The sequence below is a fragment of the Hippopotamus amphibius genome, chromosome 2 (assembly GCF_030028045.1).
Source record: "Hippopotamus amphibius kiboko isolate mHipAmp2 chromosome 2, mHipAmp2.hap2, whole genome shotgun sequence".
NCBI classification, from domain to species: Eukaryota; Metazoa; Chordata; class Mammalia; order Artiodactyla; family Hippopotamidae; genus Hippopotamus; species Hippopotamus amphibius.
The window spans coordinates 55,602,325-55,630,096 of record NC_080187.1 but is presented as its reverse complement, the minus strand read 5'-3'; the positions used below and the strand labels follow the sequence as shown (position 1 = coordinate 55,630,096).

The 27,772-nt window shown below is 39.9% G+C and overlaps 1 protein-coding gene across 3 annotated transcripts in view; it reads right to left on the bottom strand.

Annotated features, from left to right (window-relative positions):
* CCDC25 (coiled-coil domain containing 25) overlaps nucleotides 1–26,653 on the bottom strand; it is a 37,845-nt gene extending 11,192 nt beyond the window's left edge. Inside the window, exons 1-7 of one of the 3 annotated variants that reach the window (XM_057721137.1) lie at nucleotides 26,437–26,555; nucleotides 22,159–22,206; nucleotides 17,273–17,312; nucleotides 12,549–12,600; nucleotides 7,302–7,377; nucleotides 3,122–3,225; nucleotides 2,710–2,912 (exon numbers count right to left, since the gene is read on the bottom strand). In XM_057721137.1, the coding sequence (XP_057577120.1) occupies nucleotides 2,710–2,912; nucleotides 3,122–3,225; nucleotides 7,302–7,377; nucleotides 12,549–12,600; nucleotides 17,273–17,312; nucleotides 22,159–22,206; nucleotides 26,437–26,464 (551 nt within the window). In that variant the 5' untranslated portion in view covers nucleotides 26,465–26,555. Of the gene's footprint in view, nucleotides 1–2,709; nucleotides 2,913–3,121; nucleotides 3,226–5,420; nucleotides 5,529–7,301; nucleotides 7,378–12,548; nucleotides 12,601–17,272; nucleotides 17,313–22,158; nucleotides 22,207–26,436 lie in introns of those variants that run through there. The other 2 variants (XR_009051253.1, XM_057721138.1) reach the window with 2 other exon arrangements.
* Nucleotides 26,654–27,772: the final 1,119 nt, after the last annotated feature.

Genomic DNA, 27,772 nt, shown 5'->3' with positions numbered 1-27,772 from the left:
TGAGAAGATTTTGTAGGCACAGCATTCGATCTCTTGGGTGGAAGAGTCACAGACAGAAATTAAAGTGATGCTAGCACTGCAAATGTATAAAAACAGGTTATAAACCAAGTTAGAATTTTAGAGCTCGTTGCTGGAATTTCACAAAAGCTGTGAAACTGATTGAAAAGAGGGCAGAAGAGAGTAGTAACAGTGTGTGTGAGCTTAAGAATTAGACTGAGAGGAGCTACATGACTCTGGGCGAGTTACTTAACTGTTCCTCAGTCTCGGTTTCTTCTTCTACAAAATACAGATGATAAAAATATTTGCCTCACAAGGCTATTGTTAGGATTAAATGAAATGATGCAGTAGAGCACAATACGGTGTTGGGCAGATGATAAGTGTCCCAAAATGTTAGCTAATCTTTCTTATTAAATGTCATAAGTAGGGACTTCCTGGTGGGCCACTGGTTAAGACTCCGAGTTCCCAATGCAAGGGGCCTGGGTTCGATCCCTGGTCAGGGAACTAGATCCTGCATGAGTGCTGCAACTTAGAGCCTGCATGCCGCAACTAAAGTTCCCATGCTGCAACAAAGATCCCACGTGCTGCAACTAAGACCCGGTGCAGCCAAATAAATATATATATATATTTAAAAAAATTTAAAAATTAAGAGCTTACAAGTCTAAGAAATATAAGTAAATTAAGTGACATATTTCTAACATATATGATAGATTTTTAAAAGGCACAAAAGGGCATGTTTTCAATTTTTTCCCCATTCCACACTAAAAACAAAAAGAATAAACTAGTCTAAACACTGCATCACTCAAACTTCCACACATTTTTCGAAACTAATGGTGTTGGTAATTTTTCTTTCACTCACAACACAAAATAGACTCACAATTCTACGTCAGATAGAACATTTAAGTCTCTGCACTGTCTGTCTCATGCTGGCAGGTTATAACTTGGGGTAACACTTCCGGAGTTCTCCATTTGAATACTGTATTATAAATGAAGCCACTCATCCTGTTCTAGCAGAAGCCCCAACAGGAACACGTGCATATGCATAATGAAGAAGTTCCAGCACCTGATCATAAAACCTCCATTCTGGCCCAGTGATCTTTCTAATTATCCAGGGTATTAAGGAAACTAAGTCAGGACAGGGCAAGACAGCTCATGTTCATCCTACACCCTTCCCAAAGGAATCAATAACTTTTGGGGGGTATACTTATCACAAATGAAATCTGCAGAAAATAGTGGAAAAAATCTAGGAATTCTGTGACTAGAAGTGGCAGGATTAATTTCCTTCCTTCTCAGAGAAAAACTGAGGCCCCTTCAGGTATAGTACTATGCATCTACAGAGTCAGTGTGATAGGCAGAATAATGATCTTACCCAAATGCCTACATCCTAATCTCCAGAACCTGAGAATATGTTACCTCACATAGCAGAAGGGACTTTGCAGATGGATTTAAGTTAAGGATTTTAGATGGGGAGATTATCGCACAGTATCTGGGTGGGTCCAATGTCATCACATTGGTCATTAGAAGCAGAGGAGGCTGTGCTCAGAGAGGGTGCTGTGACTGTGGAAGGGGCAGAGAGATGCACCATTGGCGCCTCTAAAGATGAGGAAGGAGCCCCAAGCCCAGGAGTATGGGCGGCCTCTAGGAGCTGGAAAGTAAACAGATTCTCTCCTAGAGCTCCAGAAAGGAACACAGCCCTGCCACCACCTTAGTACTAGCCCAGTGAGAACCATTTTGAACTTCTAACTGTAAGGTAATAAATCTATGTCATTTTAAGCCACTAAGTTTGTGACAGTTTGTTATAGTAACAATAGAAAACTAATATTATCAGTCTTTTCACGGCCTTATACACTAGAGTTTCAGGATCCAAGATGTGTTTTACCTATTATTTATTGTTTAAAAATGCTATGTTGTGGAACAGGCCTCTCTATGTTAATTACTTTAAACTTTCGAAATCTAGAAAAAAAGAGGTTTTAAGAACAGCTTTTAAGAGTTACTAGCACTGGCCTTTAGAGCTGAGACAATTTCATTCAAATACCATAGCTGGTTAATGTTAAATACTCAATATAGCATCTTTTCTTTCCCTGAAGATGTTTACAAACCAAACTCTAAAGAAAACCTATAATGGTTTATCTAAGAATAAAATTAGCTATTTTATTTCATCCACTCTCATATTCTGCCCCTACAAAAGGGCAATTCCTTTGACCAACATATTAGCAAAAATGCCTTTTTCTAACTCATTTAAGGCTTTGAGCTTGTTATATGTCCCTTCCTCCACCAGAATACAGCTGTCCCTCAGGATCCACGGGGCACTGGTTCCAGGACTCTGCTTGAATACCAAAGCCTGTGGAGGCTCAAGTCTCTTATATAAAAAGGCATAGTATTTGCGTATAACCTACATACATCCTCCCATATAGTTTAAATCATCTGTAGATTACCTGTAATATCCAATACACTGTACATGTTATGTAAATGATCGTAAAGGTAGTTGCTATGTCAATAGTTATCAGCACAAGGCAAATTCTGATGTTGCTTTTTGGCACTTTCTGGAATTTTTTCCACCCCCAAGCATTTCTGATTCATGGTTGATTGGATCCATGGATGCAGCACCACAGATATGGAGGGCCAACTGTACCATTCTTAAGGGTTAATCACCAGTTACATCAGCAGTGAAGACTCTCCAAGCTCAACACCATTGCCTTAGCTCCAACATACCTAAGTTCATCCATCTCCCTCTTCTTCTTCATCTCTTCCTTTTCTTTCCTTTTCATTTCCTGAATCTGCGCTTTCTTCTCATTCCTCTCTTCACGGTCTCTGCATTCTTTCTCTGCCTCTAGGTCTGGGAACCGCTCCATTTTGGTCTTTTCTAATCGGTTCAGGATCTCATTCACTTTCTTCTCTACTGTCACAATTTTCACCTTTGAGGGAGATGGAGGAAAAATAAAATATTGTATCTTTATTTTATGTCCCCCCCCCACCCTGAATAGGGCAGAGGCTTTCCAGCAGCTTAGCAACTCAGCTTGATTCTCTTTAGGAAACGGACATCATGCTGAGTCCTTAACAGCAGAGACAGACACCCACTCAGCGCCAGGGTGCTGCTGCCTCCTCCAGCGATGTGCACACTTACGTCCTTCTGCCTGTGAAAGCCTATCTGTCCCACATCCATGTCGGCCGTCTTCTTCAGGTTAGACCACGGGGTGTAAACCACATTGACGTTGTTCATCTTGCAGCCTGCCGAGAGAGACTGTCTTCAACATGCGGGCAGGAGGACGCTGAGCAATGTGTCCCCTCGCCCACGATTAAGTCACCATAATCCAACAAAGGAAAAGGCTGAGAATGAACAAGCCACTGAGTGTTTCAAACCACAAAATATATATATATATTTTTAAAAAGAAGCCACCCACAAAGGCAAATGGCAAAGCCGACAAACAACTGAAGCTAAAGTATGCCAATGAAAAGCAGGGGTCAACAGATCAGCTTCAGGGACTTCTGAGACTCTAAAACTGAATGCAAATTTTCTTTTATGTGTTTTTAAAGAGAAAACGACCAAACAGGTTTCCTCAGATTTGCAAAGGAGCCCTTGATGTAATAAAGGTTAAGCAGCAAGATAAAGTAATTCAAGAGACCAGATTCTACTCTGCACTACCACAAACTAGCTGTGTCACGTTGGGACAATCCCCATGGCTCCTGGAGTTGCATCTGAAACGTCAGGAAACTGGACTAGTTTAGTAGAGTTTTTGTTTTTTGTTTCTTTATCAGTGGAACCTCTTTCACCAAAGAAAACATACCAAAGTAATCAAAGCAGAAATGCTCTGGAGGAAAGGGGTGCCAGGTACCCTGTTCACTCTTCCTCCGCCCACCCCCTCACCACCCTCACTTCATGTTTCCCCTCACCCCCGACAGCCTCCGAGGCAGCTCTGAGAATCACAGTTTAATCACTGGTCCAGTACTCTCTAAGGCCCTTCCAAATTGGATGGCAAAACATTTCAATGTTTATTAAATGACCACGTACACTTGGGAAATCTGGTGAACACCACCCTACCTAAGTGATCAAAGTTAACATCACTAAAAATGAGGCAGACTGGTAGCATGTGTCTCCTGACTGGAACGCACAAGACTTCACTCATGTAGTATTCCCGCCAGAAACTGAGTAATGTGGTCCCACTGAACAGAAAGCATTGCACCATCCCAAAGTGGTCTCCACTCTAACAGTGTCATTTTGAAAGACAAAGAAATGTCCTGATTAAAGGAGACTAGAGAGACATGACAAGTGAATAGAACACCTGACCCTGGATCAGGAAAAAAAATGCTATGAAGCGACAGCAGTGGGACAACTGACAAAACTTACATATGGACTCTGTACCAGATAACAGTATTCAACCTGTGTTAAATTTGCTGAATTTGATCACTGTAATGCAGTTACTTAAGACAATGTCCTTCTTAGGACATGCTGAACAGTCATGACGGCTACGACTTTCTTTCAAATGGTTCAGCTAAAAAACCACTGCGTATATTATAGAGAGAAGGCAAACAAATATGGAAAAAGTGTTGATTCTAAATGAAAGGCATATGAGAGCTGTATTTTTCGTGCAACTTTCATGTCAGTTTGAATTATTTTTCAAAATTAAGTTAAAAAATAAAATCTCTATGTGCAAGGCACTGGGAAATCAAACATGGATCAGATAATGGATCCTGCCTTCCAAGATTAAAGGAGGGCAGATAAGTACATGAGTAAGTTCAATTAAAATGAGGAGCCGTCAAGTGATATTGGAAAGATACAGGTAAAGCAACAAGGTAGTTCAGAGAGGGCAGTGGTCGCTCAAAGCTGGAGGAAGAGGAAGGCTCTGTGGGAGAGGTTAAGTTCCTCAATTCTTTAAGCTCAGTTTCCTCATGTATAAAACGAAAATAACGTCTTAATTCAGTAGGGTTGATAAGTGAATAAGGTGTACTGTTCTTGGCACAGTGCCAGGCATGTAATTAACATTCAATGTTAGCTATTATTACTATCACTATAACTACCATGTGGACCTTGAACCTCAGCTCGGATCTAGACATGTGATGACTGAGCAGGAATACAACACTGAGGGCAGAGGGTATAACACAAGCAAAGGCACAAGGTAGGAAAACAGCAAATATTTGCCTTGGCTGGAGTGTGAAATACATAAAAGGAAATAAAGCCTGTGGTCCGATCAGAGATGCTTAAATGCCAGCTTAGGAAGTTTGGGCTTAACTATATAGACAAGGTGAAGGGTGCCACAGAAGGTGTCTAAGCTTTTAGGAAGTTTAATCTGGCAAGAGATTATAAAATGAATAAAGAAGAGGCTGACCAGATTCTATGACAACAAACAGCGCTGAAGGGAGGAACCAGGGAGGAAAATATTTTAATGACACAGTGACGCAAATGGAGTGTACTTAGCAAATCTCACAGCAAAGACAATCTTCTTCACTCCTCAGCATCCTCTGTATCGACTCCTGAGAGTGAGATGCTTAGGCTTAGCTCCTTATTCTGCTAAGTGAGCTATCTCTGTGGAAGGCTGAAGAGGAGAGAAGAGTGATTCAGTGATTCAATGACTTCTTTTCTGTTTTCTCTAGAACTAGTACACTATAAAGGGATTAAGAAGAAAGAGGCTGGGCCAAGAATAACGAGTCCAGAGCTTTCTTAATAAAGTCACATTGATAGCCAGGGGCATGGGAAGGGGATGAGAACATGTGAAAGAGGTTGCAACACACAAGGAAAGAGGATAATGATAGTTTCAATTTTTAGTATTTTTATTTCAGGAACCAAAAATCTTAACTGGAAATCTTAGGAACTCTGTTCTACTCATAAATATGGAATGCCCTAAAGCTAACTGCAACTTAATGATTTATGGAGTTGAAGATGAGTGGCTCTCTAAGTCAAGACTTCCAGTTTTGGACTTCTCTGGTGGCACGATGCTTAAGAATCCAACTGCCAATGCAGGGGACACGGTTCAAGCCCTGGTCTGGGAAGATCCCACATGCCATGGAGCAACCAAGCCCATGCGCCACAATTACTGAGTCTGTGCTCTACAGCCCATGAGCCACAACTACTAAGCCCACGCACCTAGAGCCCATGCGACAAGAGAAGCCACTGCAATGAAAAGCCCATGCACCATGATGAAGAGTAGCCCTGTTCACTGCAACTAGAGAAAGCCCACGTGCAGCACTGAAGACCCAATGCAGACAAAAATAAATTTAAAAATTTATTAAAAAAAAAAAAGACTTCCAGTTTCTTTGGCTAGGTCCCTGACTCAGTAAAGCTGCCCGAGATGCAGGGAACTTGGACTAAGTGATGGGGGAGAGGGTACACTGCCCAGCTCTTCTGTAATTGCCAACCCCTGGTACCTGCTATCAGCTCTGTGTCTGTGCCATGCTTATCTTCTATGTGAACCGTATTTTTTCCCAACCCTCTGGATCATCCCTCAACTTCATATCAAACCAAACTTATCTCTACCCTATCTAGGTCCAAGTCCTACAATGAAAATCCAGTCTACTAGCTCAGTCATTCTTAGTAGAACACCATCTCCCGGCTCCCCTTTATAACTGCCACCTCCACTCTGTTCACTGTCCGCTTTGACCTGTACTGACTCCTGACAGAGTAAATCTTGTACAGTAGAACTAAACAAGCACCAAGCCCAGCATTGCAGGTCCTACTTAAAACATGGAGGCCAACTGTCTCATCACTCTTTGCAAGTTACAATCACCTGGAGAGCACTGTAAAAATACTGATTCTAACGCATCATCCCAGAACAATTATGTAAGATTCTCTGGGAGATAACCATATCAACGGACTTGATACCTTCACAATTCATAGGGAGAAAAAAGTACGTAAGGAGAGAAGGAAAAAAACAAAAAGGGGGAAAGAGTAATTGGGAGACTTGGGTTCTAGAATCTAGTAACAAATAATGGAAACAAAGACATCAAACATTACAAATAAAGCCATGAGACACATCTCTCACTTGGCTATTAACATAACCTAATTTCCAAAAGTCTGTCTACAAATAACTGTAAGGGTAGGGGGGTCTAGACAACTTTCTATTCAGGGAAAAGAAAACAGAGTAAAAAAGACTTGAGATAGGGCCACGAATATCAGAGGGACAGGGAGATTAGCTTTCAGTTCTCTAACAGGTAGTGCAACTGCCATCTGAAAGAACAAAACAGGGGAAAGGCATATTACATGTTAGTCCCTTGACTCAAGCCAAAGTCAGTAATATGTTCTCTAAGATGTAATCCATTTCAGACACAGAGAAAGCAGTGCTATTTCTGAAAACACCTCTAGGTAAACTGACCTTGAATGCTATTGGCCTTCACAAGATGGGCACAGTCCATCAGTACTTCCTTTGGAATGTCTTCTATTTTTTCCCCCTGAAACACAAAAATAAACCAAATGGTCCACTACCTTGTTACTGATCAATACTGGAGCACTTTTATAGGGCTCTGCTACCTTAATAGGCACAATTTTGTTAAAAGCAGGGGCTCTTCAATTGTTTCAAAACATTGACAAATGAAGTCCATTGTGGAAACGTTTAAGGAAGGCAGTAATGTGGAAAATACTAAGCGGGAAAAAAACGGGGTATGAAAGAAAGCCACCAAAATATTAACTGTATTTATGTCTGAGTAATTTTTCCTTCTTTCTTTTCATTCTTACTTTTAGAAACCTTGTGGAGAAATGGTGCCTATTTTTGCCACTGGGGAGTCTTCTTAGCTGAGGTCCCTACATCGTTCCTCTCAAGAGATATCTTATAGTTTTGGGTCTCAATCATCTGGTAGGTCATCTACCCTCAGCATTACTCAGGAACCAAGCTCCTGGTGTGTTAGATATAAACTTCCACCATAAAACAGAAAAAATACCGATTCATCCTCTTTACAGATCCTGTATCAAAGTCAAAGCTGAATAAGCAAAGCTATTCCAAAAGAACAAAAATATCTGAGAGGCAAGAGCTAGTGGAAATCAACTCAGCACTTGGCTATTAGGCGTGGGATTACCGAAGCACTTCTTTCTGAGAATGAAATGTTTTATCTACCTAAATATTTGAGATGAATTAAATTTATTTCATTATGTTTCTATTTTTTCCTTCTTTTAAATGTTTCAAAACAAGAATCTCCCAAATACCTAAATTTTGACCAAAAAATATGTGATTTAAGTTTGTCCCTACTTTAATGCCATATCTCATCCTGTGCGATTCCCTGACCACTTAAATAGAGGATTCTGAATTTACCATCCTGATAACACAATGTCGTCATCATGAATATCAACCATTACACTAGGCTATAATATAATGACAGTGATGCCTTCAGGGGTGCTTCTAAAATACACAGAAGCTGACTGATCCTATACTAAATAAATGAAATAAATACTTAAAAAACAAAACAACAGCTACCACTTTTTGAATATACGCTTTCTGAGTGCTAGGTACACTAAATAAATGGCCATATGAAATGGATAGTATTATGTTCACTTTACCAATGAAGAAAATCAAGCTTAGCGAGGCCAAGATTCCCAATATCTAGTAAGTGACAGAGCTGAGAGATGAACCCAGGACTAACTAAAGCCATGCTCTAACAATTGGCCCCAGAGTATGGTGCTTACAAATTTTTGTGGAAATGTACAGCTTCTTGGTCCCTGATATGAGGCTACATTCCAACATCCCTTCTTACTACCTGTAGCTACTGCTATTCCTCAGCAATCACCTCTTCTTGTTTTGCTACTTCTAATATAATACGAGCAGACCAAATAAAATAAATAACTCAGCTTAGCATCATGCATAAAGTTAGAGCAAACAAACTCTGCATGGAGAGTGTAAGGTACTCTCCATATGCAAAGGCCAGAATTTTGACTGCGGGCTTTGTGCCCGCTGTGTTAAGGAGATAAGAAACCTCTTGATAAGTGAGATTTTTCTACAGGTTTTCAAAAATCAAATAAGACTAGGAAAAAACACTTGTTGAAAATCCATGACCTTCAAAGCTTGGGTGGAATTCACCTGAATTCGACACAAAAAAGAATGAACACACATAGCTCTTAGCATGTGCCAGGCATTATTCTAAATGCTTCAGTGATGCTAGCTCATCTAATCCTCACAACGACCCAGGAAGACAGGGACTGTTAGCTCCCTTTTACAGATGAGGAAACGGACATAGTGGAATACTTGCTCAGAGTCACACAGCTGGTAAGCAGCGGGGCCAGGATACAAAGCTAGCAGTCCGGCTCTCAGTCTGGATTCTGAACTACTTATACTTAGTCTCACTGCATCTCCAACACTTACTTGGTACCTACTAAGTACAAAGGGCTACGGCATTTACTGCAGGAGTTCAACCAGGTAAAAGTTCCTTAAGGAGCACATATTTTTATCCAGCACATTATGTGCTTCCAAAAGAAAATGAAATCAAACTCCTGTTCAAACAAGTTTTAACTGGTGGCAATGTGAACTTGGGACTACCCACGGTTATTTCCATTTTCTGACGCAGCAGAACCCAAAGGAAAAAATTTAATCTGAACCAAAAGGAAAGTTGGGAACACCATACTTTATTTTCCCTAGACTTAAAATAGTTCCAAAATGGCAAGAAGTTGCCTAGGAAAATTCAGAATTTTGTTCCAGCAGAGTTCACAATCTTCCTCTTTTTTTTTTTACCATACAGTTCTCAAAAACATAAATAGAATAAGTAAAGTTGGGGTTAGTAAATTTAGAAGTAAATATTATAGGTATAATGAAGTAGCATGTAGTATTTATTAAAATGGTCAAAAGGTTGCTATTTTCCTTAATTTATAAAACCCCCAAAAGGTTTTGGAAAAGATATATATATCCAGTAGCATTTTAAACTAGAACAATATTTTCAATGGGCAATCTGGCATAAAAGGAGTTACTAAAATGTTTATATCTTCTGACCCAGTAATTTCATTTCTGAGGACTCTAAAAAAAAAAAAATAAAAAATAAAATAAAATAAAACAATAATAAAAAAAAAAAAAAGAAAAATAGAAAGTAATTCATAAAAAATTTCTTGTTGGGGATTCATGATACTGAAAATTGTAAACAACTTACATTCTGACAAGGGAGCTTTAAAATTAACTGTGGCATATTATCAACTCAAAGCAACCAGTCAAAACAATAACTATGAAAATAACAAAGTAACGTGAAAAAGTTTGTAAACTGTCACTTTAAAAGTAATACAATCAGGGATTTCCCTGGTGGCGCAGTGGTTAAGAATTTGCCTGCCAATGCAGGGGACACAGGTTCGATCCCTGGTCCAGGAAGATCGCACATGCCTTGGAGCAACGAAGCCTGTGCGCCACAACTACTGAGCCTGTGCTCTAGAGCCCACGAGCCACAACAACTGAGCCTGTGTGTCACAACTACCGAAGCCCATGTGCCTAGAGCCCCTGCATGCCGCAACTAGAGAAAGCCTGCATGCAGCAATGAAGACCCAACGCAGACAATAAAATAAATTAATTAATTTAAAAAAACAACATAAACTCTGAAAAATAAATAAAAGTAATACAATCAACCAGGGGATGCCAAGCTGGAATGCAGACTGAGACAAAAGAACCTAAGTGTGTGACAAACATCACTGAAAGGCATGGGGGGAAAGCAGCTGACAAGTAACTATGAAAAACAGCATTTTGAATGGAAACTGTAAGGCAAAACCCAAAAATAACTGCATATAAACACTGTACTTTAGGTGATAAAGTTGTTTCTTATGAGGATACAGGTTAACAAATCTGAAACCACTTCCACATATGCTGGGTTCAAATAAGCAAATGATGGTGGATGGTAGGAGCCAGGCTTCCCACTGTTTGAGAAGGAAGTAATAGATAAGCAAGGAAGGAATGTGAGAAAGGCCCCTGTAGTAATGGATTCATCAGACATCAGTAGGAGCTCATGTTTAGCTTACTGTAGATACAGAAACAATTTTGCATACGAATTACTAACATGGGTTGGTATACATACACATATTTCCTAGTTCTGTCACATGAAAGGGCCTAGAAGTGATGACACTCCAGTAGCAATGAGCACACCCAGAGTCCAGATCTTGATTTCTAAATATCATTTCCCAAATAAAAGAAACCAAGGTTCCTCAGAGAAATAGCTGATTCTAGGGCTGGAGCAGGGAAAATACAAGATAAGCCTGGAGCATCTCAGAGTGTCAAAAAGTAAGGAAATGCTGGAAAACCAAAATGACAGGAGCGTGTCAAAGGAACATAGGAGCCAAGCTAGAAGAGTAAAAGCAGGGACAAGTTTAGCAACAAAATGACACAGTACTGGATTATAACCCAAAGTATAAAGTAAATGTATGAGTCCATACTGATATAAGTAAATGACTGAATTAAACACATGGGGCAGAAGAGATGAATCATCCTTACAGAAGAATTCCAAAGAATATATGCAGATACTCCCCACACCAGGACATGGAGCTTAATTCCATCCTCTCCCCCTTGAGTACAGCCTGGACTCAGTGACTTGCTAGCAAATAATAAAGTATGTAGGGAGAAAAGCAACTCTCTAGCGGAAAAGCCTGACAAACTCCTGGCTCCTCCCTGGCCAGGAGATCAAGGTTAACACCATTAGTGGTAAGTCCTATTAACGCATAAAATCCTGAAATGATGGGATAAGAGCACTTCACCTCTGGGCTATTCTTCCCCTAAACGCATAACTCCAGTCTAGTCATGACCTGACTAGTACTTCTCAAACTGTCAAGGTCATGACAAACAGGGAAAGAGTGAGAAACTGTCACAGACCAGAGACTAGGCAGACATGACAACTAAAACGCAATGTGGGACCCTGGACCAGATCCCGGAATAGAAAAACAACATTAATGGAAAAACAGGAGAAATCCAAATCGAGTCTAGAGGTTAGTTAATAGTGATGCATCGACGCTGGTTTCTTAGTTCTGACAAATCTACCATGGTAATGTAAGATGTTAACAATGGGGAAAACTGGACATGGGGAACATAGGAATCTGTACTACCTCTGCAACTTTTCCGTAAATCTAAAATCATTCCAAAATAAATATTAAAAAAATACACATAACAATTATCTATACCCTATGATTCAACTATACAAAATATAATAGATAGATGTAAAGACAGATTGGTAAACACAGTGATCTTATGTGACTAGGGAACATTAAATCTTTTCCCTTTACTATGATAATGCTGTTTTAAACCTCCCAAAGCAGCCCCTGATAACTAGGAACCTGTGCCCTTGGTGAGACAGGAGAATCACATGAGTCTGAGAAAAAGGAACCACAACATGATCTCCCCGGAAGAAGACAGAAAATCCAGTAATGTCAACTGAAATGACAGGGAGAGACAGCAGAGGTGACACAGCACACCTCAGCTGGCAGGACAAGGTGGTGCTTCTGGCTGGGAAGTGATTTCCTAGGTTGGTGGAAAACATCTCTTCATTTGTTAATTTGCAGACTTTTGGACATATTTATTACTCTAAATAATTTATTTGCCAAAAAAGAAAAAAAGGATAGAGGACAAGATAGGATGCTCATCACTAAGGAAAGTCACGAATCCATGTTTAAATCCAGTTACCTTATGTAATCGAAGGTATACATGAGCCGAAGAGAGTTTGTCCACATGAAACCTACAAAGAATGAAAACCACTTTTAGCAAGACGTACGAGTTAACCATCTGCTCAGGCCACTTGCATTTAAAGCACTCCAATCCAAAAATATTAATTCACTGCTTATCGCACGCTGAGCACTATGGGGAGCGTAAGACACAGTCATCACCTCCAAAGGGCCCACTACCAACTGGGAGAGGTGAGAAACACGTGGAAAGTTCTGTGGCTGTGTGAGAGTAAGTGCCAAGATGAGTATGGGAGGCAGTGAATGTTAAAAGCCCAGGGAAGGGTGATTTTTCAAGTGACAAAAGAGCTCTCAGTGACCCAAGGTTTCCTTCAATGAACTGAGATTTGGTGGGTCCCAGGCTGAAGCACGGGACTTAGAGCAAACGCAGGGGAAGGAATTTTAGGTGAGAAGAGAAGAGAATGAAAGAAGTCATCAAGACTCCAGGGCTGCATGCCTGGCCGACTTGCAGGACCACTGACAGGAACACCTTATAGTCGGAGAGGGAGCAAGTGTGGCAAAAAGATGACAGGTTTGGTTTGGGACATGCTGAGTTTCAAGCGATGGCAAAACGATTCAAAGAGAATGTCAGTCATAACGATGGAAGAGTCAGGTGAGGACTGAAGCAGTAAACAAATCACCTCACAAAATGGGTCAGACCAACAATTCTCCAGCCTTAAATGTGACAGCGATATTAATACGCATCTTCTGAGAAAGCACAGTGATTGCCTTTTAAGACACTGTCCTAAAAATATTCCGAATGCCCTCTCACCCCAATGTCCTAAATTTACCTTTCATTAAGGCTCTATCATTCACCAATTTAGTTAAATCTTTTAAAACTTACTTCCTTTCCACCTAGTCCAATATTTGGGGATTTTAAGTTTTTCATATTTACAATTCACCGATGGAGCTGAACTCTCTTTCTAATACCCAGAGACACCTCCAGAAAGCTAGCAAACAATGGTAACACACGACTGTTAATTTTAGTCATCTCCTTCCTTAGTCCTTTTCTTTCAAGACTGAGGAATGTTCAGTAAAACCCTAAGGAGGCAACATCATATCCCATTACGTATTTCTCTAGAAATTTCTTAGCATTAAGGGATTTTTTTAGAACTGAAAACAGTTACACACTCATATCCGGTCCAAGATGTAGACAGTGTGACTCTATATAAAGGTTAAGCTTATGCTGTTTGTAATGCCCTCTTTAAAAAGGTTAAGCAGTTTGCTAGTCACTTGGGATAAAGAAAATTTTTACATATTTTTGGCAGTCTATGATGACTCTAGGTTTTATTCTTAACCATTACTGATAGCCATAAATAATGTAAAATCTTAGTTTGACTTATTTTTCTTCTGCTGGTTCATTTACTTATTTGCATTCCCACGTAAGAGATGCCTACTGATTATCGTCTTCAGCTTGGCATTTTTCAGCCAGAAAATGTGTTTTTTGAAAATCTGGAAATTATACACCACTACTCTGTTTCAGGATCTTAGGAAACTAGCCCATTAGTAAGCAAGCTCAATTGAGAAAATTTCTCCCATTCCGATTTAAGTTCTCTATTTACAACAACTCTTTCCTACTACCCATAGTAGCTTGACCGCATTCTGATTTTCCTTAAAGGTCTCGGATCTGGAATTTTATCAAAAGAAATACACAAATACTTGGGTTTGTACATAGGCAGTCAAAGTACTGAAACACACCCGGGAATATCACTGCTGATCTACACCAACTTAAGGCTTGTAGGTACACCTCTACAAAGGTAAGGGGGAATGCATGTCCGTATGGGGCTTTGGTTGAAATGCAAAACAAACAAAAAAGTCAATTCTATAAACATAACTACTTTGAGCAAGTTTCCTTTAAAAAACCTTCCAAACCTCCCAAAATGCTCACTCCAGGTTTAAATTATGCCCACTAATTCCCTAGTTTCCTCTCTTCCTCGCCTGCTAAATTATTATTACCCTTTACTGAACACAGAGACTAGAAGCATGAGCAACCCTGACCTGATAATGTAAAGATACAGGGGACCCCAAACTGGGTTGTTTAACTCCTTAAAGTGGGATCTCTGGAAATATTACTCATTAGGGAGTTTGGAGGCAGTGAACGCACACACTATTTTCCTTTGTTTAAAATGAATTTAGTTCCACTCTCATGTAACTCTAGATACATTCTTTGCTTAAAAGTATCTTAGGAGGTTCCTGGTATAAACTCAGATGTTGACATTCCTAGAGGTTAAGTTCCAGACTCTACGTTGAAAATCCGCCCTGGAATGTAGACCAAGTGATTCATTCTTTGCACGCCCAGGACTGTTTCCAGGATTGACAGTTTATGAACTGGAACAGGTCTTGAAATTTAGGGCTATGCCAGCTCACATCTGACCTAGAATAGCTTCTGGAAGTAAAAGTCAGTCACTTCCGACAACAGACATTAAATCTCAAGACTACAGAGTGTCTAAATGGGTATCGGGTATCTATAGACACCATTTGGTAAGTGCATTCCAGGAGACAGTCAATCTGAATGAAATGAAAAACCCAAGTCATAACACATGAGGTGTAGGTTGTAAATTGGAAATTTCTCTTCCACTTAATTTTTTTTTTTAAATGTCAGGTAAAAGGCTGTAGTGAATTGACTTTCATGGTGCATCTGAATATGTAACCTTTTCTATACAGGTATTTCTGCCCCCAAACCTTACAGGAGATAACTATGTAACAGGTACAATCATTCTTATCTCTTGTGTGACAGATCTGGAGGTCTCTGGGGCTCTAAAGATAACTGAAATAATCCAGCTGGGGGGCGACAGGCACTCCAAATGGAGATGACCAGAATGTAGTTACTGTGAAGGAATGTCCAATAAAGATCATTTCTAGACAGGCAGAGAGCTAGCCAGTTACAACGTTCACATCCATTGAACACCTCCCACGCGCCAGGTCCTATGCTAGGTCGTGGGGCTAGAGTGCTAAATAAAGCTGGTGGACCACTGTCCTGGGGTGGCGGGGAGGGGGGACTTGCAGTCTAGAGTCCTGGGAAGGTAAACAGCACCCAATGCAGAAGCCCCGAGCAGCGCAACCTGCTCACCTAAGGCACAGGGGTGCCAAACGGTGTCTAACTTGATGACATATTTGAGTTCAGAAGATGGGCCGTTGTGGTGGAACAGAGGGCTAATAAAAATGACTTTAAACCTCCTCAGGTTTCTAGTGCCTCTTGGTTCCTGGAGTGTGGACTTCAGAGAAAGCAGACACACAGGAAAGCACTTCCACTGGGGTCAGGAAGCAGCCCCCTCACAATGAGGTAGGCTGGAGCCAGAGAGGTGCCCTTCATGGGCTCCTGCAGGTAGGCCCAGGGGTTCTGAGTAAGGCCACACCTGTGGTGTAGCTTAAGTTAGTCTCTGGGCAATGCTTTTCCTCCCAGATGTCTAATGCTGCATTCCTTATTGAAAATCAATCAACTCTCCTAAAAAGTGGCAGTCTAAGCTCTGTCACTGTAGTGAATAAGTGAGGGATCTGGGCCCACACTTGGAGAAAAGCAGTCTAGGAGAACACTGCAGCAAGAGCCTGAAGGGAGAGAGAAACGGGGATCTAGAAGTCAAGCTGGCTGGGGGCCAGCAACGACCAGAGTGGATCTGTTCAGCTTCTCTTAGCCTTAGTTTCCTCATCTGAAAAATGGGCACAATATCAGTAACTATTTCACAGGGTTGTTGTGAAACAAAACATATTAGTGGAGGTCAACACTCAATAGGATCTGGCCTACAGTTATGTGCCCAATAAATGTACATTATTACTGTCATTAAAACAAACAGGATCCAAGTGCTTCTCCTCAGAGACAGCATTTTGTAGCGGGTGTTAGGAGTTGTGGAGACCATATCCTGCTCAACGGTAAGTAGAGTTAGGCTCCAGGAGAGACATCATGAGGGTCAGAGGGAGTGGTGGAAGCTGCAGCTAGAAAAAGAAAGCAAACGAGTCTGAGAGTGTTACATGAGAAAAAAAGAAAGTAGCAGGAACCCATGAACTCCTTACAGGTTCTGGGTCTAAGTCGTAGAAAAGCCCATATGGCATTCTAAGGCAATTAGAAAAAGAAAAGAATTCAACTGAAATGAAGGGTTTTTTCCTGCATTCGTTTTGTTGTTTTTTCAGACTGGGTCTGGTGAGTGGCAAAATAAAATTATCTTGGAAGGAGGCCAAGAAAGAATATCTTATTATTTTTGAAATTTCCATAAATTATTTTAGAAAGACGGGGTAGGGGCTGGATCAAGCCAGGGTTAAACTCTTTGTTGAGAAGACAAAGGGAACTCAGTCTGTGTTTTCTTTAAAGCTGGATCTGGTCAGATGCTCTATTTAGTCCACTGACATGGAAGCTTGCGTCTATTTTCTTCATTGCTTCTTGTGAAGCCCGCATCCATCCACTAAGAAGACTGATCTGAGCATGTTAAGTGCCATTGTCTCAATAATCTATCATGAGGAGACACACAGGAGGCAACAAAGGCAAGCCTATGTTCCTGAGATCTTTGTAGTCAGACCTGAGATCTAGCCCTAAGACCTCATTCCCAGTTAATGTGGTAATTATAAATGAAGGGAGCTGGCAGTCAGCTATTTACCACTGAACATTCATAGACAAAACGCAAAGCATCGGAGTCAGGTGGTTGGCCAAGTCTAAGAAAATAATGATTCATAAAAAGTGGAACCAAAATTGTTACCTACCAAATATCTTCAGGCCAGCCATACTTTATCAGATCTTCATCTGCAGAGAGACAGAAAAGAACAAAGAAAAGGAAAAAAAAAAAAAGAAAAATGAAGGTCTTAAGAGATACAAACTGCTATGTATAAAATAAATAAACCACAAGGACATATTGTACAGCACAGAGAAATACAGCCATTATTCTGTGATAACTTTAAACGAAGTACAATCTGCAAACATACTGAATCACTATGTTGTATATCTGAAACTAATATAATATTTTATTTTTATTTTATTTTATTTTAAAATTTTGTTTTTCAATTATACTTTGGTTCTTTTATTTACTTTTTTGGCTGTGTTGCATGGCTTGCAGAATCTTAGTTCCCCAACCAGGGATAGAATCTGGGCCCTGACAGTGAAAGCACTGAGTCCTAACCACTGGACCACCAGGGAATTCCCTAATACAATATTTTAAATCAACTATATGTCAATAAAAAATAATTCAAAATTTTTTAAATAAAACAAAACTAAAAAATATTGTAAAAAAAAAAGGTTAAATGAAATATGCCAAAGTTTATCATAAGTTAGGAAGGGAAAAAATAGCAATCTTTTCCACAAAACTTTTTCTCTCCCTTAATGAAGAAAAGAGTAATTCAGAGGCTTTGATCCTTGAAAATACAAAAAAAAATTTTTAAGTTTTTACAATTGGACAATTATAATCATTATAATTTTGCATAATGCTTATAATCTAAAGTGCAAGATAAAACTAACATTGATAAATCAGAGCAGCTGAGATGTTAGATGGTGTCTTAGAAAACTGATTCACTATAATAATACCTATATGTTAAAATGGTTTTGCCAAAACCTCAAAACCAGTGAACTGCATTTTACTTCTAAAAAAAAAAAAGCTTATCAATGATAAAATTGTAGAAAATTAGAGAACAAAACAAACACTGGAAATATAAAAACGAAAATAAAAATCACCTAAAATTCTGTCACATATGAAAATAAAAATGAAATGGAAGAAATAAATAAAAGTTAAAGTAACTGTCTCTGAGGGTGGAACATGGGTATTGAAAAGGATGGGGTAGGGAACTGGTGTTTTTTACTATAAGCATTCTGTTATTACTTGAACTTTTAAACCATATATTTGTTAGATAAAAATAAAAATTTTAAAAGTTCTTTGGAAACAATGACTACTTGATTCTATCACACGGATAAGCTTTTCTATTGTTGACATTCAGATTGCTTCTAATTATAAATGCTTCGGTAAATTTTTTTTTAAAATAAATATGTCCATACTCCTGATTATTTCCTTAAGGTGCATTTCTAAAACGTTAAGTATTCATTCAAAACGTATGTGTGTGTGTGTATATGTATATATCACACACACACATATAGACATTATATGTGTGTGTGTGTGTGTGTGTGTGTGTGTGTATATATATATATATATATATAGTTTTTTTTTTTTGGCCACGCCACGTGGCTTGCAAGTTCTCAGTTCCCCAATCAGGGATGAACCTGGGCCACAGCAGTGAAAGCACCGAATCCTAACCACTAGACCACCAGGGAACTCCCATGTATGCATATTTTTAAGGCTAATAACATACATCACTACAGAAAGATTATCTCAATATATACCTCTAATAGCCATATTAATAATCAGTAACACAGAAGCATTACTTAAGTTATTAAACATCAAGTTAAAAACTGTAAACAAAGTGATTCACATAGTATGATTTAAAATGTACTGAAGTATAATCTACCTCATCTGAATGAGGTATTTATTTTCTGGAAAGGAAAAAGATGATAAGAGTCCCCTGCTGGATGAGGGTACTCTAAGCAACTGCAGACACCTTGAGCTTCCTGAAGGGTTTTCTACTAGCTTAAGTAAGAAGGTGAGCAAACAGCCAAAAGTAATCAGAGAAATCAGAGGAAGGAAATATAAAAACCTATTTTCCTCATTTGGGTAATGTTTGGCTCCCTGGTGACACCTGCTGGCTAATAAAAAGAACATACCTGAAAGCTTTTCAGTGAAAGTAAATCGTCCAACTTAAAATTCATTTATGTTCCATCCAGCCCTTCGTCTGAAGTCATCAAGGCTGTTAGAAGTAAATGTGATGCGCCAGGAGCACTAGAGAACAGCATACCTTAAAACTGTAACACTGTTCTTACAAAGCAGACTAGGAGAGTTGATCACTCTAGGAGTGCCTGGGGAAAAGTGTTCTAATATATAGAATTTTTTCTTCATATATTGAATACTTTAATGACAGCAAAACACCACTCCAGTGGGCTCCAGATAGAATCTAAATTCACATCTGTAGAGAGAAACTATGTGTCTAGATTTATATCTATAGATAGAAATTCCTACAACGGAGGTTTAAAGGATTCCACAATCTAGCCCAATCTAACCAACTCCTCCGGGAAGCCTTCTCAGCTCTCCATAACCACATTTTCTCTCTGCCCCCTCTACTTCTACTGAAGTTTGCTATTAATATTACTTCTTTCTGCCCATACTTTTGTTTAATAGACTTTATTTTTTAGAGCAGTTCTAGGTTCATAGCAAAATTGACCCCTATTTGGTTTTGTATGTGCCTCCACCTGAATGAACGCTGTGAAAGCACAGACTCAGTCTTCCTCTTCAGATACTCAGAGGCTGACGCGTGGCCCTACACAGATCAGCCCCAGCAAATAGGAAACTACAATGGAAAGGAAAAGAGACATGGTAGGAATGTCCATGGCACAGCTGCCTGCATTAGCAGCACGGGTAGCCCATCAGGGTGCACCGGAGTGAAGGCAGCCCTTCGCTGTAAGAAATACATAAAGCCCCCTCCCAGGGCTGCACAGTGCAAAACACGCAAAACCTCGGCTTTAGGTTCTCAGGAACCTAAGTTTTGGGTTCACACCCTTTGTGTGGTAGAAGGGAAAGCAGATTTGGTCAAGTTTCGATCTGTATCTACTATAGGTAACTATCACTCCTATAACTGTGCCTTATTGTTCATGTAATACAGGGAGATAGCATCCCCTCCCCAGCTACGTTCATCAGGAGGACACTATAAGAAAACTTACCCAGGACAATTCATGGGTTACTAGGAGAAATATAAAACTCAAGTATTAATACATTGCAGACTGCTTCTATTAAGTCACTCCCAGATTCTATGGCACAAATTCACTATAAGGAAAAAACTGTTTAAAAATGAGTTATTTTATGCTATTGCTTTTTTCTCTCGGTGCTAATGTGCTCGTCTTGCTTATACTGATTCTGCTTATGGTTATAGCAGGGTTTGAAACTGTTATATAGATCTGATTTATAATTATAAAGTTATATAACTATACCACATTATCATATTTATAATGTTATATATTTTTATGTGATATATGTATATATACACCAACTACATATACTTAGCATGTGTAACTATACATATACATACAACTACATATGTTTTTATATAACTATATACATAGTCATATCTAAGTTATATATATAACTTATCACTGTTCTTTGACATCTTTTAATTTAGGGCCTTATTTATTTCATTAATACCAAGCATCTCATACTGAAGAATGTTATATGTCTCTTTTAAAGGATCAAGTTTAAACTGTTTGTCAGTTACAAACTGCACCTAGAACAGACACTGTTTTAGAAAAAGGGGAAAACAAACAAACAAAAAAAAAGCAATACCTGGGGGTTAAAGAAAGATAACTGACATGAATTAGGCACCTCTCAGACTCCTGAGGCAGAGTCACGCAGGCCTGAAGTGTTCCCAGGGAGGAGGGAGGCGGCTTTGGGAGCTCCAGAGCTTCAGTGATGAAAACCACCCCTTACTGAGTGCCCACCCTGGGCCAGGAACTCTCCCCAGGCTCTTTCATTTAATCTTCACAGCCCTGCAAGGCCGATACTGTCGCAGGATCCTCTTCTTACATCTAAGAACCGTGAGGTTCAAAAAGGTTAAGTAACTATGGCTAGGTTGCTGAAGAGCTGGGATTTTAACCCAGACTGGCCAGATTTCAGAGTTGTCTTTTCCAGAACATGATGCTACCCTCAAGATAACAGCAGTTGTGCTTTCCAAGCTTGAAGAGGAATTCTGTCATCTTCTCCAAGCTCCCTTGTTGCAGTTCTTTCCTCCCTCACCTCAGTGTCCCACATCGAGGGTCAGTGCTGTCACCTCCCTGCTCTCCTGATCAAGAAAATTACACTTCCCTTTCGGCACCCTCCTCACCCGTGCAGTCAAAAAGGCGATGCCCTAATGCAGTGTTTCTCTTGTAAACTTTAGATCAAATTCATTAGTGGGTCAGAAGATTAATTTAGCAGATTAAGACTAGCTTTTTAAAAATGAAACAAAACAGAAAATAGGGGGCATAGAAAATAGTATGGGTATTTTTTTGTAAATTTTTGTTTTAGTTAGGTGAATGTTTCCATCATTTAGTCACAGAATGTGCAAAGTATGAGATAATTGTTTCATTCTGAGTGATCAAGAAAGCTTGAAAACACTGTTAACATTTCAACTCAAAAAGAACCATCTGCTGTCTCAAAAAAACCAAGATAGATTTCTTAAACGACGTAAAAATGCACAGAAAATGATCTTTTCTAAGTCCACGCCACAGATTACTTATATTTGATGAAAACTAGCACAGGTTAACCTCTGATTCCTGTCACCCCTAAATAAAACGATACCACAAAACTCTTTGTAAAGTAAGTTTCTAGTCAGCCACCAGTGGTCCAGTTAGCTCAATTATTATTTGATATAATGAAATTCTAAGGAAGTTAATCCTTTAGAATTCCTTATAATGGGTTAGTTAGTAGTAGTTAAGTGAAAACTCATATCCAACAAACCATGGGGAGAAAACACAATTAACACTTACCTGCTGGAAATTTCAAAACCAAATGCTTTTGAAAACTTACTTTCATATTTATCCTTTCCCATGTAAATAGTGTAAGCAGATGAGTTAACTAAGACAAAACAAAAATAAGAAATAGTTAGATAACTTCATGACCAACACAACTATTTGATGGGAAAATCAAGTGACCAATGCTTATTTAGGGGCTGGCAAAACAGGGCCTTGTGGGCCAAATCCTGCTCTGGTTTTGGACAGCCTTGAGCTAAGAATCATTTTTACATTTTTAAAGGGTTGAAAGGCAAAATGAAGAAGGAAAAGCTAGAGAGATTGTATGTGGCTTACAAAGTCTAAAATATTGACCATCTGAGAAAAGTTTATCAACCCTCATTAAAAATAGCTACTTTCCTACTTTCTCAGGCATATAGTTCAACGCAATTCCAGTTCAGCCCTATACTTCTGCCTTCTCTAAAATAGTTTTAAAAAAACAATGATCAAATATCTTCACCTCAACCATTTAAAAATAGGTTCCTATACTTAGGCAAGTTTTATTTTTCATAATTTGATTTAGTTAATATTAGTTACATTCCAGGTGTGCTGCAAATTATAATAGGCTCCTTATCACATTCAGGGGAAACACGGCTCTCGAGCTTCTTCTAATCAGTGACTCTGGACCCTGTTTACACATTAGAATCACCTAATTTTGCCCCAGCTCCACCTAAGACCAACCAAACCCAAATCTCTGGGGATGCGGGTTTGTTCAAAGATCTTTTTACAGCGATTCTAATGTGAAATCAGCATTAGGAACCACTACCTTAAGTCAAACAGAATATTCTGGTGTGGCTCACCTTAGAAATAACATGTGCTTTCCTGAGCTAGTGTGTGTTTTTTGTTTTTTAAATTTTATTTATTTATTTATTGGCTGCGTTGGGTCTTTGTTGCTGTGTGCGGGCTTTCTGTAGTTGCAGCGAGTGGGGACTTCTCTTTGTCGCAGAGCACAGGCTCTAGGAGCACAGGCTCAGTAGTTGTGGCACATAGGCTCAGTTGCTCTGCAGCATGTGGGATCTTCCAGGACAGGGATCAATCAAACCAGTGTCCCATGCATTGGCAGGCGGATTCTTAACCATTGCGCCACCAGGGAAGTCTGATAGTGTGTTTTGATGTGGGAATCCTCTATCTAGAATCAGTTAGGTTTCTTCATTGAAATTCTAACTGGGTTGTGGGTTTCCGAGCTAGTCTACCAAAACCTGTTAGACCCCATTTGGATCTAGACTCCTGAATTCACAGCCACTGGGCCTCTGTCTACAAAGCCTGGCAGACAGGTGCAAGGTTGGGCTGGGCAGCCTGCTTGCTGTCGCTCCAGAACACGGAACTACCTCGAGAGTGGAACTCTGAAGGCTGGGGAGCAGCACTCTTTCATTTGTATGATGACTACAGCCCATAATTACTTGGAAATAGTTGAGAGAAACAATGTTTGTACTGACTAGCTGACAGACTTGTCTGTAACTGAGCATTGTGTTAGCTTGATAAGCCCTTTGCATAGCATATGACAAATGCCAAGTGCAGGAATACAACTAAAGTGTTTCAGATTCTCTCTGTACACTTAGGGCACTATTGTATGTGTACACCCTTTTGATTCTATAATGTCACCACTAGTTGTATATATCCTACTAATTAACACTTCATCAAGCAATGAAGTTGTTTTTACAACCTTAACACTCATTAAGACTGGTTAAACACACTGTAGAACACCCATAAACAAAATACCATGGACTCATTAAAAAGGGTAGATGAATATATTAAATATCAGAACAGCATTTTTTGTGTATCTATATACAGTAAGATTCAATTTGTAAAAAATAACTGAGTACATATAAACATGTTTACATATACATTTTTAATACATGCACTCATTTTCTTTATACTATGGAAGGATATATATTTAACTGTTAACAATAGTTACCCTGCCTGCTTGCTTACAAAATGTATAGATGGTTCTTGTAATCAAACAAAGGTAATTTTTAAAATGATTGAAATAAACAAAGCTGTTTCTGCAGAACAAGCTAGCTAGATTACTGCCAAAAGAATGACAGATGATTCTTTGGACGGTTGACCTATAAAATGAGATGATTAAGAACATAACTGCTATAAGCCCAAACCGAGGGGCATTCTACAAAATAATTCGTTGATTACTATGGTAACTAGTCTTCTTGAAGATGCCTGATTCAAGCGTAGCAACAAACCCAACTTTAGAGGCGCTGTGATAATTTCATAATTTGCAGAATAATCTATCTTGAGACAGGTGCTAGTAAAAGGTACCAGAAGTAAAAGTGAACTTAATGAGCCACATACAGGTATTCTGTGGGTCCATAAAGAAAAGGGTCGGAATTTGACACTGGAAACATAGCAAGGCTAATGTTTCATTATTCCATTAAGAGAGCATGAAAAAATAAGACTAAGAAGATTTTAGTCAGAGATACTGATTTTAAAAGGGAAGGTAAAAACTTTCTATTGAGATTTTCAACCCACTTTTAAAAAAAGTTTTTTTTCAGTAAACCATCAGTTGGTTGAAGAGCTTGGCTATTTATATAAAGTCATTTCCTGCAGATTCTGCATGTTCAAGTTGTTTTCTGTACTGGAATATGTAAAGTTTTACTACTATCTTACTGGAAAAGTTATACTTTTTCCATTAACTTTGCAATTTTAAAAGCTGCACAAGTGTAGATTAGACTTAGAGGCCAAATATTTTTACAACAGGAAGCAATTCTGATGTTACAATGGAAGCCAACAAGAAAAATATGACCCACAAGTCAACTGAAGCACTCTGTTCTATTAAGGGCACCTGCATGTGTATGACTAACGCTCAAAGAATTTAGAATGGCTTTAAGGAGAGTAAAGCAGCCAGCATAAAATGCATTTAGTACCTATATGCCCTACCTATAGTTTTCATTTCCTTGTTGGACTTGTGAGAATAACTATGTTTCTGGGAGAAGCCACAAAGAGATGCTCCAGTTATCTTATGACAGAGGGGTAAAACAGGACAGAGGAAAGATTAAAATGTTATTAAGGGCCTATGATGATTTTTCAGGCTAGTTTGAAATTTGTTTCTAGTAATTTTAATAATATGGGTAAGACAATACTAAGCCTACAGAGACAGAGAAATAGCTTATGGCACACTGTGGAAGCCTAAACTACTGAGAAAATGAGATGTGACACTGTGATGGAGTAGCAGGGGCAAGGGTCTGTGAGCTACAACTTCCGTTGGCTTCAACGTTCTCACGTCTAAAGAGCAGGTACCACCCTATTCAAACCCATACAAACACTGTGCAGCTAGTTTCACTTAAATCTCACTTTTAACAAGTAGGCAGAGAGTAGCAATAGGATGGAGTGTGCTAGAAGTCAAAAAATTCATTTATTCAATAAGTATTTATTGAGTAACTATTATGAGCCAGGCACTATGCTAGAGAAACAAGGAGATTCTGTCCCTGCCCTCAAGGGGCTTACACTCTATCTCAAGCAGACAGCATTAAAAATCATATGATAAGTTCAATGCCAAAGGTGTTGGGTGTTAAGGGGATCCCTGAAGAGGTATATTTAAGCAATCCTGGGACGGGAACAAGACAGGAAAGGCATTTGGAAGACAGGAGGGGTCTGTCTCAGGGGAGAAGCAGCTAACTGGTGGCTGCTTCTAGGCAAAGGGATCAACATAAGCAGAGAAATGAAGACACAGCATATCCTGGGAACTAAACACACCCTTTCCTTGCCTGCCAAAGACAAATCAAAAACATTATCATGTCATTTTTCAAGATCTGATACGTCAACTCTGCCCAGTGAGTGGCTGTATTGCCATTCCAGAGGCTTTTTATGGCTTTCTGTAGCATCCAGGCCCTACAGCCCTTTCCTAGAAGGCTAAGGCGCACTTCTTGTAAAGCAGAGAGTTGTTGGCAGGTGTCTCCTTGCTTGCTCTATGCGGGTAATTACCAGGGCGCAGCAAGATTACAGGTTACAGGAGTGGGTTGGGAAGGGAAGACTTGGGATATGGGTGTGAAGACGTCCACAAAATGTCTAATTCCAGGCAGCGACAGGTCTTTCTGACTGAGAGAAAAGAACAACTCCCGGAGGCAAAGACAGCAAGGGTGATGGTGCCTCTACGCTCCCCCAGGCCCTGACGAGGGGACACACGGGAGGACCGGGACGGACACGGTGCGGGGACCATGAGGGCACAGGAAGAGGCACCCACTGCGGAGAAGGCACTTAAGAGCCAAGGCTCAGCGGCGGCCTGAGGGTCTCGGCTTCGGAGACCCGCGGTCGAGCAGGGACCAGGGAGGTCTCGGCGCCCACTCACCGCTGCTGCTGGTGAAGTAGAACACCATGATTCCGGAGGCAGCACGGCGACTCCAGCGCCGAGCAGCAGCACTCAACCCTGGACGCTCTGGATACCGGAAGCGCGGAGGCCGCGTCCCCCGGAACTTTTCCGAGCACTTCCGGCGGACGTCGGGCTACGTCATAACGCCCCTAGCCGGCGCCGTCTTCAATCTTGGCGGGGACGTCGTTCGCGCTCACGGAGCTGCAGTTCATGGGAGTTGAGGGAAAAATGGAGGCAGGACAGTTGGTGATTGGCAAACAGTGCGGGGAAACTCCATCTTCCTGAGAGAAAAATGTCATTCGCTGACTTTATTTTCAGAAACTCCGCCCCGTGGGCGGTCAAATCTTGGGGCTTAGCTCTGGGTCTTATCTGCCTTCTTTCACCCGCATCTGAGCTCGCTGAGGGTAGAAACCTTTTTGCCTTCTTCACAGCTAGGAGTTCACTGAGCCAATCACGGTGCTTGGCACTTAGAGCTCATTAAATTATGAATGAACCCAAATTCCTCCACTATTCTCATTCTAGCTCCATGAGTTGTTGGTGCTGCACTTACTTCAGCTGTAAAAAGAAGATGAGCAGAGCGGCTAATTCACAGGCTATTTTGCCAGGATTAAATAAGTTAATAGGCATAAAAGGTTTAGGGCGTAGTGAGCGAGCGCTCAACTAGACTACATTGTGATATTCTCCAGAGGCAATATCCCACTCTGCGTTTGGACCCGGACTGTTGTGCGTTTAAAGCTGAGATCTGCCATCTGTCACCTATGAGACTGGGCAAACATCTGATCCTCAGAGATCCTCCGGCTGTGAAGTGGGAATTATCTGACTCAAGGAAAGTTCCCGCAGCACTTAGCTTTGACATGATTACGTCTCTTAACTTCATTCTGACCAACTTCATTCTGACCGACTTCATTCTATGAAGCTAAGCGCATCACTTAACTAAGTTTATTTGGAACTAAGAAATGTGCCAGAGACTGTACTAGGAGCTGGTACACAAAGATAATAACAGTAGCTAATAATCAATGAGTGCTTTAGGAACCTTTGGGCTTTCCAAAGCAAGAAGCTAGCTCTGGCCTATAAAAAGTCATTGTTTTCAGGCCCTCAGTTTTATTCTCTGTAAAATGGGCATGATGATACATATAGACTGTGGTGAAGAGTAAATGAAATAAAACACGTAAAACGTACAAGAATGCCTGGCACATAGATGTTACTGTCATGATTTAATTTTTTTAATTTAAATTGAAAAATGAAAAAAATGAGCTAGAAACCTAACGTATTACTAGCAAAATAAAAGTTAACAATAAAGCTTCAAATGTGAAAA